Source organism: Sinohyriopsis cumingii, chromosome 19, assembly GCF_028554795.1.
Source record: "Sinohyriopsis cumingii isolate HCF-2022 chromosome 19, ASM2855479v2, whole genome shotgun sequence".
Taxonomy (NCBI): Eukaryota; Metazoa; Mollusca; class Bivalvia; order Unionida; family Unionidae; genus Sinohyriopsis; species Sinohyriopsis cumingii.
In genome coordinates, this window is record NC_142979.1 from 47,578,613 (window position 1) to 47,597,096 (window position 18,484).

General features: G+C 34.6%; 1 protein-coding gene across 11 annotated transcripts in view; it reads left to right on the forward strand.

Annotated features, from left to right (window-relative positions):
• The window catches only part of LOC149775651 (uncharacterized), a 211,960-nt gene that overhangs the window by 149,675 nt on the left and 43,801 nt on the right, over positions 1-18,484 (forward strand). For all 11 annotated transcript variants that reach the window (XR_016416548.1, XM_089943846.1, XM_089943847.1 and 8 more), the window contains one exon: positions 8,268-8,539. Coding sequence is in view for 10 of the 11 variants with exons in the window: in XM_089943846.1 (XP_089799972.1) it covers positions 8,268-8,539 (272 nt within the window). In the remaining variant the exon portion in view is untranslated. The remainder of the gene's footprint in view (positions 1-8,267; positions 8,540-18,484) is intronic.

Below are 18,484 nucleotides of genomic sequence, written 5' to 3' on the forward strand. Positions count from 1 at the left end.
AGTGGTGATGAATTCATGGTCAAGAAACCCACCTTAAATCAGTTCCAAAATACACCACTGGATGAGAGAAGCTGTATAATATACATGTGAGTTCCATGTTGAAACTAAGTTGCATGGAATATATCAGCAGCCTCATTGTGCTTAAAAATTCTCTTTTCTTTATGTAGATGCCAGTATGGAGTCTTGAAATTAGAGTAAAACTTTCTTAATTTGGAACCTACGTAACCTGGTCTCCTCTTGATACTGGCCACATAGTTTGGTCTCATTAAGGCTATTGTAGTATAAATCAGACCTCTGTATTCTGGACACATCTGTGACTGGGCCTTCTCTGTATACTGGCCACAGTTTTATCTCAATAAGACTAATAGTGCAAATAAAATCTCTGTATACTGGACAGCTCTTTAAAACAGATAAAATAAATGTTATCAACATTGTCAAATTTTGGGAAAGCTATTTAATAATTCCCTCTTGGCCACTGTGAGGACCTAAGGCATACAGAAGGAAGCAGTTGATATCTGATGACATTCATGTTTATATACTCCATATTCATAAACAATGATCTATGCCTAAGCGGGGGTTTATGTGTTCTATTATATTCTTTAATCTTAGGTCTCCTTACTACAAGAAAGTTCATATCTTTTCATATTTACCTATCACAGACCAGCAAGTTTATCTTTTGTGGCATGATTGATTTATTTGTTGCTATATAATTAAATCTAATATGACAATTGACTAGGTGAATTGGTGAAAGCACTGTTTTGCAGACCCTTGTGTGAGAAAGAATAAAATGCTTTTTATCAGGATGGCATAGTTGAATCCATGAAGACATGTATCGATGAGTTAGTGTAATAGCATTCATCTGTTCTGGTCTCACCCAGGTTACAGCACACTTTGGGCTGAAAGAATTATTGATATTTTGCATGTGTCAAGATCTGCATTTCCATCTCCAGTTGGGAAATTATTACATGTAGTTGGATTCAAAACATGTCATATGTGATGCCTTGGATTTTCCCACACTATTAAGTAAGGATATTGAAGTAAGTAGGTAAGTGTAAAGGTATGCTAATTTGTGTGAAATGTGGTTTAGCACTGAAAAATATGAAAAATGAAGCTAGCCCTGGTTCTGATGTATTTACCGTTGAATTCAAGAATTCTTTTGGAAAGATCTAGGTGGCTTTCTCTTCAGGTCTCTAAATGCTGGGTATGATATGCAACATCTTTCAGAACTCAGTCTCAGGGAATCATTACTTGCATTCCAAAGGAAGATAAAGACAGAAAATTCATTAAACATTGGGGACCAGTCTCACTACTTAATGTAGATTACGAGATCGCTTCTGCTTCAATTGCTTCTAGGGTCAAGAAAGTCCACCCTCTTATGGCCCTGGATGCCATTTATCCATAATGAGTCACTGGGCACTCTTTAATATATAATCAAACAGTTTGATAAAGAAAAATTGGACAGATGCATCAAAAATATGTACTGCAAAATGTTCATTTATGTGGCATTTAATTTGTTACCATCATTCTTCATTTTTCTAATTTACTTTAGGTATTACTTTACATATATAAGGAGATTATAATGACAAACAGCACACAGCTCCATCATAATGCAACAACAAATTTAGCTGGTTTTGTGTGTAGTTAGCAGTACCAAATATACATTTGATGTGTGGTTAGCAGTACCAAATATATGTTTGATGTGTGTTTAGCAGTACCAAATATTTTTCTGATGTGTGGTTAGCAATACCAAATATATGTCTGATGTGTGGTTAGCAATGCCAAATATGTTTGAAGTGTAGTTAGCAGTACCAAATATTTGTTTGATGTAGTTAGCAGTACCAAATATTTGTTTGATGTATATATGAGTTAGCAGTACCAAATATTTGCTACATGTGAGGTTAGCAGTACCAAATATTTGTTACATGTGTAGTTAGCAGTACCAAATATTTGTTACATCTGTAGTTAGCAGTACTAAATATTTGTTACATGTGTAGTTAGAAGTACCAAATATTTGTTTGATATGTAGTTAACAGCATAATATGTTTGATAAAATAAAATATGAGGAAAATATCAAATTATGTACCTGATGCAATAAATACTTGCTTACAAGCTGAGTCCAAAGGCAAATGACACTGACTTGCAGTCATATAATTCAGTGACAGATATGGGTCTCTACAGTATGTCAGTAATACAAACAGCAAAAAACCTGAACTGCTGGCACATTATGTGATGGTACATCAGGGTCTGTGTATCTTGCAAATGGACTTCACTTATAAGCAACTACATATGGTATATTTGGTCCTGCCAACTACACATAGGAAAAATTAAATTTTTACTACTTTATGACAAAGCTGCTATGACAGTAATTTCCTTGAGATGTCATCATTGTGAGGAAACTATTTTTTGTTAGATTATTTGCAGTAAAATATAAAAGTGATTGGTTGATTGATTAAATAGGAGTTATCCTGATATACAATTTTGCCTTGATACACATTTTGACCTTGATAATGATACACATTTTGGTCTTGATACAGAATTTAGCATTTATACACAATTTGGCATTTATACACTATTTGGCATTTATACACTATTTTGCCTTGATACACAGTTTGGCAGTTATACACTATTTGGCATTTATACACAATTTGTCCTTGATACACAATTTGGCAGTTATACACTATTTGGCATTTATACACAATTTGTCCTTGATACACAATTTGGCAGTTATATACTATTTGGCATTTATACACAATTTGTCTTTGATGCACAATTTGGCAGTTATACACTATTTGGCATTTATACACAATTTGTCCTTGATACACAATTTGGAGAAAAAACTCTGGAAGAACTTGGTGCTCCTATTCTTGACCTTTTGACCTTTTCATTCAAATTTCTTCCATTGTATTTTAGCAATGAATGTTTGAAATAAAGCAGTCCCATAAGAGTTTAATGTTGTTTTTTTCTGAGTTTATCGTGGTATAAACTGTCAGTTGCCAACTCACACAGCAAATAATGCCTGAATTCCATTATGTAAGCTGTGTGAGTCGGCAACTGACAGTTTATACCATGAAAAATTCAGAAGAAAAACAACGTTAAACTCTTATAATTGAAATTTCATTTATTTGTTATGTTATTTTGTTTGCGTCATTAAAAAACAGAAATCTTAATTGAGCTTAATAATACATGTTTGGGGTTTTCTGTTACGTAGCTATTTGTATCACATGGGATTGTCCTGCTTGATAGTAATAAGGTTATTATAATACCAGTCCTTCAACCAATGGAAGCCAAATTTATTCAATTTTTTTTTTAAATTGTAAGAATGTTCTTTTTAATGCTTACTTCGTGTCTGCCTTCACTGGCAGTGTTTATCTTGTGCCATGCATGTGACTCTACGTATCGAAGTGGCTATTCTTAGAAAAGTAGTTCTACTTACAGTTCGTACAGAAATAAACACAATTCATTTTGATCACGTGGTAACATTCTGGCCAATGGAAATGTTACTTTCCTTTACCAGTTACTGGCATTGCAATTATTTAATGATGATCCACTACATAAAAAATACATTACTCTATTAGATGCTGTCCATACAATTTCCATCTTGTTAAATTTTTGCAATTCCTATTTGAAAAATTCACATTTTTAGTTTTGGCAATTATCTGTTCAGTTTTATGAAGTCAATTTTTCACATCTAGATCAAAATTAAGCAGCACAAAACCTCCCCCATTGAGTCGATGGCTGTCAGATAAAGGTTATTAGTAAAATTTATGGACTTACAGAAAAGGGTCATTGCATTCATGAATTGGCCTCTGGAAAAGAAAGTGTCATGCTCAATTTGGGTCTAAATAATCACTGTTGTAAGGTATTTACACCAAAGATTCAAAGGTGTCACGCTCAATTTGGGTCTTAACAATGACTACTTTAAGGTATTTACAATGTAGATTCAAAGTTGCTGTATGTTTTCTGATGCAATATGAAGTTGCTGTCAGTTTTCTGTTACAATACAAAATTGATGTATGTTTTCTGGTGCAATGCAAAGTTGGTGTATGTTTTCTGGTGCAATGTAAAGTTGGTGTATGTTTTCTGGTGCAATGCAAAGTTGTTTTTTCTGGTGCAATACAGAGCTGTTGTTTGTTTTCTGGTGCAGTGCAAAGTTGGTGTATGATTCATTGTGCAATACAAAGTGGATCAGATTAGCCCTTTATTAGCCGCCATAGTATGTCCTTGGGCAAGGCAATTTACTTGCCTTGGCATGATATGACCTTCAAAGTGTTGCTGTGCCATAAAACATAAAAAAAATCCCCATCTTCCTTCGTGCAACATTTTAATGGACTACATGATGTAATATCCACTTTTATAACAAGGCAATATTTATACATATAACAAGGCAATATTTATACATATAACAAGTCAATAATTATACATATAACAAGTCAATATATATACATATAACAAGGCAATATCAAGTAATTTTGCCCTGATCAAATGGGCAGTTTATTTGTCATCTATACCAAGTTATAACTCAAGTGAAACTGCAGACAACAAAGATCCTGATCTGCCATAGCATAATGCACCCAAAGATCAGGGTCTATTTAGTTTTTTCTACTGATTACTCATAACAAACTACCCAGACCCAAATGTGCTGGCTCATTATCAGATGGCAGATCAGGGTCTGTATAGTTTGCAGATGGACTTGACTGACAAGCAAGTACATGCAAAATGAACTCACTTATAAATCAGGTCCACCTGCAACATAGACCTTTACATAATGTGCTCACAGATCATGGTCTATGTTTGTTCTGCTGATTGTTCCTAAGAAACTAAGGCTGTCAGGTTTACACATGCAAACAAGATCATTTTGTGGTTTTGTGTTATCCCTGTAAATGCTTACAAGACCTGTTTTCCATTTAAATGACAAGTAAAGTGCATAACAAAATGATGTAACTCCTCATTTTGATTAAAAATGTCTGAAAGTCAGCATGACAAACGATCTCCAATTTTGTATCTATGACAAGCCAAGAATGTTCCCAGATACTGTTAGTACTATTAAATAGCATCACTGACTAATAAGGTGGCCACATTCACATGTGTCAAGGAGATAATTTTTTTGTACGTTAACCCTGTAAACATTTACAAAGCCTACCTTCCATTTAAATGACAAATAAAGAACATGACAATATGATAGAAAACTTTGTCTTATTCAGGATGTCTGAAAGTAAGCATGGCAAATTATCTCCTGTTTGGAAGTATTTCCCAAATGTTGATGCCTGCAACAAACGTAAAGGTTTCTGAAACCTATGCGCTACAGTAGTGCTTCACAATCCCCAGGTCGCACCCCAAATCAGGATTGCAAGGACATTCTAGAGGTTCATCAGGATTTTCTTTTGAGGGTTGAAAAACTTATCAAAACATAGAAATGGGGTCGTGAGGTTCAGAAATGCTGTTTTTAGGGTTGCTGTCATAAAAGGTTGGGAACCACTGTTATACAGAGATTTCCTATACACTGGGATGGCACTTGCACAATTAATATTAATATTAGTACCCCCACCTCCTTTATTAGTGAGGTATTGATTGGAGTATATTTATCATTGGAGCAGCTGTATACATTGAATCACCCCCAGGTGTTATTTTTTTCTTCACACTGTCACTCATTTCATAACAAAATGTACATGCTATTACATCTTCTTTGTTTATTCCAGCTAAAAACATCTTACAAAAAGGTCTCCAAGTATTCTCTGAGCAGTCAGTTCATAATAGGCTGCCATTTTGAATACAGCATCTGATTGGATGAGTGCAACACAGACAGAAAAAATTCCATGTCATATAGATAGTCATGCTTTTTAAGAAGAGAAACAAGCTGCTTGATGATTTGGACTAATTTTATTGTTCTGCTCCATTAACAACTATAGGATTAGCCTCACCTTGTAGCTATGACATTGTTGCTACAGTACAATGACTGATCATCTGAAACACACACAGAAGTCTTTTAAAATTCTGCACAAGTGTTTGACCAAGAGAGTGTCAAGCATGCATGTGATCTTAGCTTTGACCACTGAATATAGGTGAGGAGGAGGCAATCAAAAGATTTTGTCCTGAATCAAATGTCCTTTATACAAAGTGCTAGGAAAATCAACATAACCAATTATACTGGGAAGAGCAGTTTAAGATAATCACTTTTGCTTGGCACAAGAGCCAAGCAACTTACTAATAATGGAGGGGAAGAAAGACATGCTGTGTATATTATTTCTGCATAGCATGTGAATGCTGACTTACTTTTATATATCCAGTCTGTTCATGAATAATGAAAGAGAAAATTCAGAATGCCTCTAATTATTTGCTTAAGAATTTGAGGTGACTAAATTGGCATGTTTCTGTATTCTGTATGTAGGGTTAATATTATGGTGGGTGTAACTTTCGTTTAATGGTGTAGTCATCATCCACATTTTTTTAACTTTTGGTGTACATGTACAACTGATGTTAAGGAAAGACTTTTTTATATAAAATGTATAGGAACCAAAAAGTTATTACATGTATATCCATTATATATTAGTTAAATTAAATATCTTAAGGTAAAAAGAAAAAACAAAATAACCCTACTCAAAAGAAAATTCTAGGTGCCCTCTCCCCCACAATTAAATGGTCAATATTTAGAGTGGTCATCTTCTGTCATAAATCAAGTGATAGCTGAGGTAAACAGGTAAATTATCTTATCAGGTAAACTGAATTACTATGTATTTTGGACTTAATTCAAAAGACTTTCTATTTCTTGTCAATACACTTAATAAAAGAACTTACATTTGCCATAAATTGCCAGTTCTGGCATGCAAGCAGGTTAATCATGTTTTAAAGGAATCATTTCACGTTCCAACGGTTATGCAAATATTTTTTTTAATTTTATATATTTGAAGCATGATAATAAATTTTTTGGACTTGGACCCAGCTTTGGATTGCCATATATACTTGCTTATAAGTCAATTAAAACTACAAATAACAAAGATCCTGATCTGCAAAAGCACAATGTGCCTGCAGATTAGGGTCTATGTTGTTTGTTCTACTGGCTACCCCTAACAAATTGTACTAACCAAGGTCTGCTGGTGCATTATGCAATAACAGGTCTGGGTCTGTGCAGTTTGCAGGTGGATCTGACTCATAAGCAAGCAAATACAGTCATTTCATCAATGCATTGCTGTGGCTAAGATATGAGTGCTGTAAAGTCAATGGACTTGTCAATAAATAATTGATGAGACTGAGTTCCGACTTTATAATGCCAGGTAATAATCAATATAACTAACTCATCTGGAAAATACCTTTGTTGAAGGTGTGATATTGTCCATATTAATCAATATTACCTGTAGAAATCAGCATCCAAACCAGATCTAGTCAGATATATTTGGATGAGGATTGTCTCACACTTTCAAGGGTGATCAGGAATATTCTGCATCTAGAAAATTTGATTTAGCAGTACAGATGGAATTGTAGGTCATCATGAGTTTTCTCACCCATAACTTTAATTAACATTTATTTGTGAAACCCAGACCTTGCTGTAATAACAGTCACTGAGTTTCATTGCCAACAGTTTTTTTTTGTTGTTGTGTGGAACATATGGGGCTGTGAGGCAGCAAGGAAACGAAATGTTTTGTTTCGAGTCAGGAGAGGCACTGATCATAAAGAAGTTTGAGAATTAAAGCACACTGTAAGCTTCATATAAGCTGGATAATGTTTTTCTTTTAAATGTCTGACTGCTCCAATTGCATAAGTGGTTAGAACATCTGCTTTGGATGTGGGAGGTTGCAAGTTTGAACCCTAGCCAAGTCATATTGAAGACTTATAAAAATGGTACTAACGGCTGCCTCGCTTGGTGCTCAGCATTTTGAGGTTAGTGTTAGGACTGGTCGGCCTGGTGTCAGGATAACGTGACTGAGTGGGACATGATGCCACATGTCTGTGGTATGATGCCTCAGTGCTAGACATCACTATAAACTGCCAAACTGCAAACATCGTAGCGATATGACTAAATAAATTGCTAAAACTAATTTAAAAATCAAAATCACACACACAGTTTTTTCAAGTGTGTCATTTATATCTTTGAAAAACAGTTTAAAATATTAAAACATTTTACAAAACCAACCTTCAGGTCTAAATTTAGGTGTTCAAATACAGAGGTTCTTGGGTAAAACCAAATTATTCATCATTCATTCTTTCTACCACAGTTCATGCTTGTCAGACCATTACTATAACCATCCTGTGAGTGTATATTTTTTTTTCTGTAGAAAGCACACAATGTGCCTCTAGTACACATACCCTCCCAGTCAGAGATAGATGAAGCTGATCAGTTGAGTCCACGACAACCTCCCCCCACTCCTGAGACACTCCCTATCTCCATCGACGAAAAGTCACCTCCAGCAAAGAAAAAAGCCTGCGTTACAAAGAAAACTAAGAAATTAGTCGAGAGGACACGAAAGAAAATGGAGGATGAGGAAGCAGAGAATCAGACACCAGAACCACGGGAAGCTGAGACACCCAACCAGGATGAAGACCCAAGGTAATTGTAATCTGTAGCAATTATTATATTTTTGTACATGAACCTGGCAGCAAATATTACAGATCCTAATTTGCTGTTATATTATGTACATCTACTAGCAAATTAGGGTCTATGTTATTCATGCTACTAATTATTTCTAGGTTACAGTATAGACCTTGATCTCCTATTTGTGACATTCTGACTTCTAGGAAATAGTATAGGCTGTGATATCTTATCATGTGACATGCTGACTTCTACTTCTAGGAAATAGCATAAGCCCTGATATCTTATCATGTGACATGCTGATTTATACTCCTGTGAAATAGCATAGGCCCTGATATATTATTATGTGACATGCTGACTTCTAGGAAGTAGTATAGGCTGTGATATCTTATCATGTGACATGCTGACTTCTACTTCTAGGAAATAGCGTAAGCCCTGATATATTATCATGTGACATGCTGACTTCTGGGAAAGAGTATAGGCCCTGATATCTTATTATGTGACATGATGACTTGTAGGAAATAGTATAAGCCCTGATATCTTATCATATGACATGCTGACTTCTGGGAAATAATATAGGCCCTGATATCTTATCATGTGACATGCTGACTTCTGGGAAAGAATATAGACCCTGATATCTTATTATGTGACATGATGACTTCTAGGATATAGCATAAGCCCTGATATATTGCATAAGCCTTGATATCTTATCATGTGACATGCTGACTTCAAGGAAATAGCACATGCCCTGATCTGCTGATAGGTGAAATGCTAGCAAATTAGGGTGCGTGTTATTCATTTATGATACAAATGATTTCTAGAAAAACATCAATGACTGCATATCCCTGCCCCATAGTCACAGAAATGTAGAATAGAAATTTTGAATTCAGACTAAAAATTCCAAATTTCAAAAACAAACTTAGTGTCTTCAATGATTTGAAATTTGTTCTGTGTGTAGATATACTAATACAGTAGAACCCATCTTGAAAGAATACTCTTTCTGCCAAAAACAAGGTTTTTTTTCAAGACAAGTGGTCTTTTATGACAGGTTATCACACTATATATTCAATATATAATCAGTGATGGTCTCTTATAGCAGTGGTCTCTCAAGAAAGGTTTTACTTTAATAGATAACCGCATGATGTTCATGTTTCAACCCTGACTTCTAGAGCCAATGTAATGAAGATCAGTAGCCTTTATAGTGCAATTTCAATTTTTATGCTCAGACTGTTGTGTCATTATGGGACAAGGTCTACTGTGTCTGCAGATGGATGTGTATTATAACTTGCTAAATATTGTAACTAACACTGGGAAATACAGAGGTCTCTTTATTTAAACAACCTGGGAAAATTATTGTAGCTAACACTGGGGAATACAGAAGTCCCTTACTTTAAACAGCCTGGGAAATTTATTATAGCTAACACTGGGTAATACAGAAGACCCTTACTTTAAACAGCCTGAAAAAATTATTGTAGCTTACACTGTAACATAAAGAAGTCCCTTAATTTAAACACCTAGGAAATTTATTATAGCTAACACTGGGAGATACAGATGTCCCTTACTTTAAACAACCTGGGAAAATTATTGTAGGCAACACTGGGAGATACAGAAGTCCCTTACTTTAAACAACCTGGGAAAATTATTGTAGGTAACACTGGGAGATACAAAAGTCCCTTACTTTAAACAACTTTGGTAAATATAGTAGCTAATACTAGGGAATACAGAAGTCTTTTACTTTAAAAAACCTTGACAAATATTGTTTCTAATACTGGGGAAAAATTACTTACTTTAAACAACCTGAAAAAATATGGTAGCTACCATAATACTGGGAAATACAGAAATCCCTAACTTTAAAAGACCTAGCTGGGAAAATATACAGGTACTACCTAATACTGGGGAAAATATAATACCTTTACTTTGAAAAACCTTGGTAAATTGGTAGCTAATACTTGGGTATACAAAAATACATACTTTAAACCACCATGGTATATATGCTAGCTGATACCGAGGAACACAGAAGTTCATTAATGTTGGCATCCTTGTTATGTATTGTAGCTAATAACAGGGAATATTTAGTTGAGGATGGAGTAAAACTGATTTTAATTATGTAATACTTACCTGTTACTACTGCAATTTCAAGACAGATAATGCCCTCAATTTTATGATGAAAATTCAGTGATTTTGAGAAAGATCTGAGGTTTAACCCATGCCCCTGGCCCGTGCACATTAGCCCTCATTCTGTATCATGATGTAGAACTAGTGGAACATACTTGCAGGGTGGGAGGAGAAAATCTACTAATAGCTACAGGTAAGTACTATGTCGTTCAAATTAGTTAATCCCTCCCCCAGCCCCCCAATTTTAATATTGGTAAGACATAACCTGTGGCTATTGTATCATCTAAGCTGAATTTGACAGTTTAGTGGGAGGCTGATGATCCCATAAACTAGCTATTAAGAATTAGTAATACACACTCTTACTGTAGAATTATAGACTACTGCTGCATGGCATCTGCATGGGCCACTTTTTGTGCTTTGACTATTGGTCCCAAAGAAAATATGCCTTCAGTGAGCTAATGAGCAAGGTAGAAAGAGGAGAAGGTTGTGTGAGATTACCAAAATGCAGCTTTCATCACATCCTCTAGAGACAAATGAGTTAGATTTGTCTACCAGGTAACATTGGCTCAGACCTCATGGATTTTAATCTTCATGAAAGAAAGATCCTCTTGGTAAGGGACTCCAAGCTTTCTTCATACTTACGTCAATCCACCTTGAAATGTTGGAAGTGAAAATATCAGCAAAGCCTTTAACTAAGAGGAAAAAAATTATTCCTATCCTTTCTTCTCAATTTAGAAGCTTTCCCCCAAAAATGTAAATACCTAACTGGACATAACAATCTATCTTCATTATTCCCACCCTGGAAGTGACTGAGACTGAGGATATTAGTTGGGAGTGGAGCAACTAATGAAAGTTGTTTTTTGCTAAGAAACCTTGATGGCAAAAAAGAGAAGCCAATTCTTTATTTCCATTGAGTTTTAGATAGCCTTGCTTTATGAACAGGGCTTGAAGCTCACTCCTTCATCTCACAGTCGCTAAGGACAAAAACTGGTTTGAGAGTAAAGTTCTCAAAAGAAACTTCACCCAAGGCTTCATAGTGGGTTTTAGTTAGAAACCACAAAACACACAAGATATTCCATCTAGACATTAGCAAGTAAGACACTGGCAACTCAAAATACCTGATCAATTTTGCCTAATGTGAGAGTCTGCACCAATGGCTGGACCATTGGAAAATTTGAGTGTGCCAGACAGTGCTTCCCAATTTCCCTTAGTAGAAACTGAGTATAGTTTCTCAAAAAAGAAGAAAATAAAATCAGCCACTGCGTTATTGGAGGGACAGCTAGGATTTACATTTTTCCAACTGCACAAATAGCAAAAGATCAGCATCACATACCTTGGATGTAGATCATTTTTTTAACTGAAGATGCACCTGGTGACTTTACTAAACTTGTCCTTGCAGAGAAATCATTTGAGATGAGCTAACCATGAAGTTGTAGAATCTGTGGAATGTTGTATATGAGAGAGCCCTGCAATGGAACGTCCCTTTACTGGAGTAACCAAAACTGTTGGGTCCCACAGAAGAGCTATCAAAATGAGCTGTGCAGTGGAGGTCTTTACTTTTTGAAGTACTTGTGGGATCATCCTGAAAGGTGGGAAGGCATAAGAAAATGGATGTTCTCAATTTAGTCCAAAAGGAAACATAAAATAAGATTGTTATTTAGCCTTGTTACAGGCAGTTCCATCAAGGGTGCAGAGACTATTCTATCTTGACCCTTCTGGACAGACTGTCCATCAAACAATTATTTTTGCCAGGAGTGTGGTGATCTCAGAGAGTAATCACTTGTGATGTTGCCCAGCAAAGGAGATTTAATTACATCCACACTGAGAAAAGAAGTGGTAGTTATGCCTCCTTGTTGCTTGAGGTAGGCTACCATTGAAGGTCTTGTTGGAGGAGGCAATCACATATCAACTTCTTATTTTGCCAACAGACCCCTGAAGGGCTAAGAACACTGGTCTCATTTCCAAATAGTTGCTCTGAAGGGCAGATTCTTCACAAGACCATGAACCCTTCTGGCTCCAGATCAGTGCCATGCTGCGAATTTGACACTTCTGCAAACAGATAGGAGTGGGGTTAGCATGGGGAATTGGACCAAAAACTGGATCAATTTGTCCACCAAATCAGATGATGGTGGAAATCCATACCTTGAGAAATCTGGGCAGTTTGAGGGTCTGTGTGTGGTTTTCAGTTTACTAAAAGGAGAAACTGGAGAGGCTGCAGATGCAATCTGCCTAGGACAATAAGGTCTGCTGTGGAATTCAGTGTACCCAAAAGAGAGAAATAGACAAGCTGACAACGTGGTCTTGGCTCTCTGTGCCTCCAACAAGGCCAGGATCTTGTCAACTCTGTACTGCAGGACACAGACTAATCCTCTGTTCATGATGAAATTTATTCACATGTTGATAAAATCTGTAAAGTTCTCTAGGTTGGGTGAAAGGCCCAGCCTGGTCATTATGGACCAACAACAAGACAGATCTAGTCTAAAGGACTCTATCTAGCTGTAGTGAATCAAATAATCTTTGAAATATTTGAGTATAAGGCTCCTAAGTAAGCTTACATGAATGGCAACCACTTTCATTATCCTAGCAAAAGTTATTGGTGCAAAGGACAGACCAAATGGCAGAGTTCAAAATTAAAAGACCTTCCTGGCCAAGCAAAACTGAAGGTACTTCCTGTGCAGAGGAATGATACAGTCTTATGGAATTCATGATTTAGATTGTGGTATCCCTCTTGAAAGGTTCCTCCTGCAGAAATTTGTTTAAGGAGGAAAGGATGGCAATTAGCTGAAATTTCACCTAATTTTTGATACCAGGAAAATCTAGGAGAAGAGGCTGGAGTTAGGTCATTTAACATCCTCTCTACTGTACCCTTTTGGACAAGAGGGTGTACCTCTTCCTTTAATAGCACCAGATTCAACTGGTCTAGGCATATGGGGGACCATATTAGAGAAGGAAGATCTAAAAACTGAAGTCAGTATCCTCTTATTATGATAGATAGGACACACCCATGATCTGTGATGCCTGACCAAATCTCTGAAAGAGGGGGGAGGGATCACAGACTCATTCCTTGGGCATTTACTGTGCACCCTTCTAGGGCCCAGTTGTTGAGGGGAGCCCTGAATCTGAGTATTTTTCATAGACTATGGCTGCATGGCTTTAAAGAACTTTGCTGACATATCCTGTTAATAGTATTTAAATCTGGGGAATACAGTAATTCTTTACTTTAAATAATCTTGGTAAATATGGTAACTAATACTCAGTAATACAAATGTTCTTTAGTTTAAAGAGCCATGGTATGTAATGTAGCTGATAACAAGGAATACAGAAGTCACTTGTGTAAAACAAACTTTGCAATTATAATCTCCCTGATAGAAACAAGTGTTCTTTGATCCCCTACCAATTTTTTTTTATGAGTTTCAATACTTTCCTATTGCAGTTTATTTACAGTTATATCCAAAATTATTTATTATTGCAAGGTGACTACCATAATATTTTAATAGTTTTCAGTCCTTCTGTACCTAGTTTGTGTGACTATGTATTTTTGTATCTAATAGCATTTTGATTGATTGAGTAATCGATTCACATATGTCTGCTGGTATATCTTTTTAGAGTTTCCACATCTTTCATTGAAATATTTTGTAAAATAATTATTGATTTATTCATGTGTTTAAGAGACTCATAAAAAGCATCTTGATTTAATATATCATAATGTTCTTGGTCCTTACTGATAATGTCCTTATCCTTATTCATACTGTTCTTATCCTTGCTAGTAATATACATATCCTTGCTGACAATGTTCTGCTCCTTACTCATACTGTTCTTATCCTTGCTCATACTGTTCTGCTCCTTACTCATACTGTTCTTATCCTTACTCACAATGTTCTAATCCTTACTCATACTGTTCTTATCCTGACTCACAATGTTCTTATCCTTATTCCCAATGTTCTTATCCTTACTCATCCCAGCAATACTTAAAGCCACTTGGCCACCTTTAGGTTATGCTCTAAGGGAGACAATTCTAGTAAACTCTACTGTCAGTTTGTACACTTTGATTATCAGTTGCATCACCTGTCAGGTTTTTGTTTGAATACTTTAGAATTTGTTGGAGAAGGATAGTAAATTCTAATTCTGTGTATTACTCTGTTCCTTCAAATAAAACTATTATTAGCCTATACAGAATTAAATATTTGTTCATTGTTCAAATTTTAGCCTTTAAGTATCTTGGTGCATTTATGCACTAAGGGAGACTATTCAATTAACCAGTTGTACTTGAAAAGACAAACTGGTCAAAACTTTCTCATTCTATTTTTGAACCCTTGTGCTTAAATATGTTTCCAAATTTTAGATTTTATTTTTCCTTGGTTTCAACATACTTGGGATTTATGTATGATGAGTTTATCATTCATACATAGGTTACACTTTATATATATAGGTAACACTTTATAATATAGGTTACACTTTATAGTATGGGTTACACTTTATAATATATGGGTTACACTTTATATACATTGGTTACACTTTATATATATATATAGGTTACACTTTATATATATAGGTTACACTTTATATATATAGGTTACACTTTATATATATAGGTAACACTATATATACATAGGTAACACTATATATATATATATATATATATATATATATATATATATATATATATATATATATATATATATATATATATATATATATATATATTACACTTTCATATATGTATAGGTTATGCTATAGGTTGAATTTCAGAAGTTTCAGTTTCCACATTCCTATCGAGATTTATTTTGACTTTTAATTTCTATCCTCTCATCAGAAATGTTTTTGTATTGTAAGTACTTCTTCGACTTTTGGAGTTTGTTTGTTTATATTTTAAATCAAGACTTATTTTGAATAATGAATAAATTTTAAACAATTGCCAACTATTCTAAGCTTTGATAACTTTTCAGTCTGATCAATTAGGGCAGTTCAAATAGGGCTATGAGGGTTTTTAACCTTTTATGTAGTTCAGATTTTTTCCACTTTAAAATTTCATCACATTGGTATTATTATCCTCATCTCCATCTCATTGAATTTTAGTGCATTTCTCACCATCAAGATAAATAGAAAGACTAATACAGATTTGCAAATAAAATTGAGAAATTCATGCTGACTCATTAAATATTGCATCCACCCCCACAAAAAAAAGTCAAAGAAATGTGTGAAAATCACAAGTTATAATTTCATCCCCATCATTATCTATTCATTAAATCAATCTGGTATTTAAAACATCCACCCCAACATTTTTCATCTGGAGGAGTAAACCCCCCCTCCAAAAAAAAAATATTGTTCAAGTTTAGAATAGACACTATTTTCACATGATGACATAGCATTGGGTTATGACATCATATCTAAATTAAACTTCATGTGAACAGACAAAAAAGACTTCATTCATTTGGTGCATCCTATTGTAATAATTTTGCTAATTGTAATAATACAATTATTACAATATGCCTTATATACTTGCTTATAAGCTGAGTCCAAATGCAAACCACACATATCCAAATTTGCCATTGCAACATACACTGGCAGATCTGGGTCTCTGCCATTTGCTAGGAGTAATCAGTAGCACAAACAACATGCATGAAGATCCTGATTTGCTGGCACATCATATGATGGCAGATCAGGGTCTGTGTTGTTTGTAGTTGGACTTGACTTGTAAGCAAGCACATATGGTAACATATAATTATTTTTAACAAATGCACTCATTGTACGTTTGTTAGATGCCAACCAAATTGTACTTAGAGTTAATGTCACTCAAACATGTTGCAAGTTATAATAAATATGAAATTAGAGACAACAATTAATAAAATACAATGTACTTTTGCAAAAAGATCACAAACTATCTTTGCATGAATGTAAACAAAACATTTTTTAAATTTTATTTTCAAGGATAGTTGGCAGTTGATGTAGTTCAGTGACACACTAATGTTTTTGTAACAATTGATAACAAAGTTTTTCTTGTGAGGTGAAAATGCATGAAATTTCAAAGTATCTCTGATAAGTTTGATTTGTTGCTAATTTGTAAGTAGTGTGAGTAGTAATAACAGTTCACTGTCCCATTTGCTTATGTTGTATCAAATTTTCAGGGATAATACCATAAGTCTGTTCTATTTTAGAGTATATTATGTTGAAAAATATACCATATGTACTCACATATAAGTTCTTTCCAAATGCAGACAACATAGACCTAATTTGCCTTTGCATAATGTGTCAGCAGATTTAGGACCTTTGTTGTTCATTCTACTGATTCATCGTAACAAGCTGCATAGACACAGCTCTACCAGCAGTTGGATCCAAATTATAATTAAGTATAGACACAGCTCTACCAGCAGTTGGATCCAAATTATAATTAAGTATAGACACAGCTCTACCAGCAGTTGGATCCAAATTATAATTAAGTATAGACACAGCTCTACCAGCAGTTGGATCCAAATTATAATTACTTAAGTATATGCAGTAATCAACCAGTATAATCGGATGCATGATCATATCTTTGTTATATCAAGGTTGATGTTATATTGGGTTGGTGTTATATCATGGTTAGTGTTATATTGAGGTGCTTTATAGTGAGTGTGCTGTACTGTAAATCAGAAGATATTCCAATCATATAAATACTTTAATTTAGTGGAAATATTAAGTTTGGACGCAAAAAATTCCAGGTTTAAGACTGATGTACCAAACGAATACACTTAATTGATTAGAAATTATCCTTACATGTGTTGTATACATTAAATTTAGACAACTGTATTAATGCTAAAAAAATGTGTGGACAATTAATGATTTAATTTTTCCACTCTGAGAATTATCTTCATATATCAACCTTCAAATGAATTGGTTGTTGAGGTATAGATTTGCCAAAATTATATGTGAAAATTTTAATTTGATCTCTATTTTAATTTTTTGTGGAAATAATTTCATGCATGGTACATTCCAGATTGATGATTTTAATAAACAAAATTTCTGCAGATAACATTTAGAAAGAATATGCATGTTGTGTTGCTTTTAGAGAAATAACAAGCAGAAATTTACTTCAGTTAACATGAATGAATCAGGTTATGTATCTTACGTTCATCACATCCAGTGCTTTGTTTGTTGAAAAATGAAATTTATAGTATTTGTGGTGGCTACTTCATATGAAGTTTCTAATATATGAAAACAAAAATTAATAAAGAAAATTTTATATCTACAATCAGGGTTAGATCAGGGGAGGGGGGAGAATTTGGTGCATGCAATACCTAAAAGTGAGTGTGAAACAGCTAAAATATTTCACAGATCAAGTTTTCTTTCCAGTTAAATGATCAAAATTATCCCTTTGAAATGCTTAAAATGCAGAAGCTTACAGGGGTTCACCACCCTGTATCCCCACTAAGGGTTCCATTCCCCCACCAACATACAAACACAATTAAATGATATTCTTGGATCCACCCCTGACAATATTTCGGACAAGGTACTTATGGTCAAGGGAAGATAACTCAGGTGTTCTTATCATGTTTAAACTTGGTCATTAGAATACAAAGTATGTCTCCAGATTAATTCTTCAGATTAGAAATGAGTGATAAATGCTTAATCTGGTATAAATTCTTTGAAAATAAATGCCCAAAAAGACTAATTAGGTGCATTGGTGATATTTTAGTTCAAGCCTGGAACTGTTAAAGACCAAGTTGCATGTCTGCAGCAGAACAACCACTTTTGACTCATTGATATATGGCATATACCTCTACGTCCATGTATCTTGTACTCATCAGTTACAAAATAAGACAGAGATCACCAGTCATATCATTCACCAGCTGATCAGGGTCAATTTTTTCC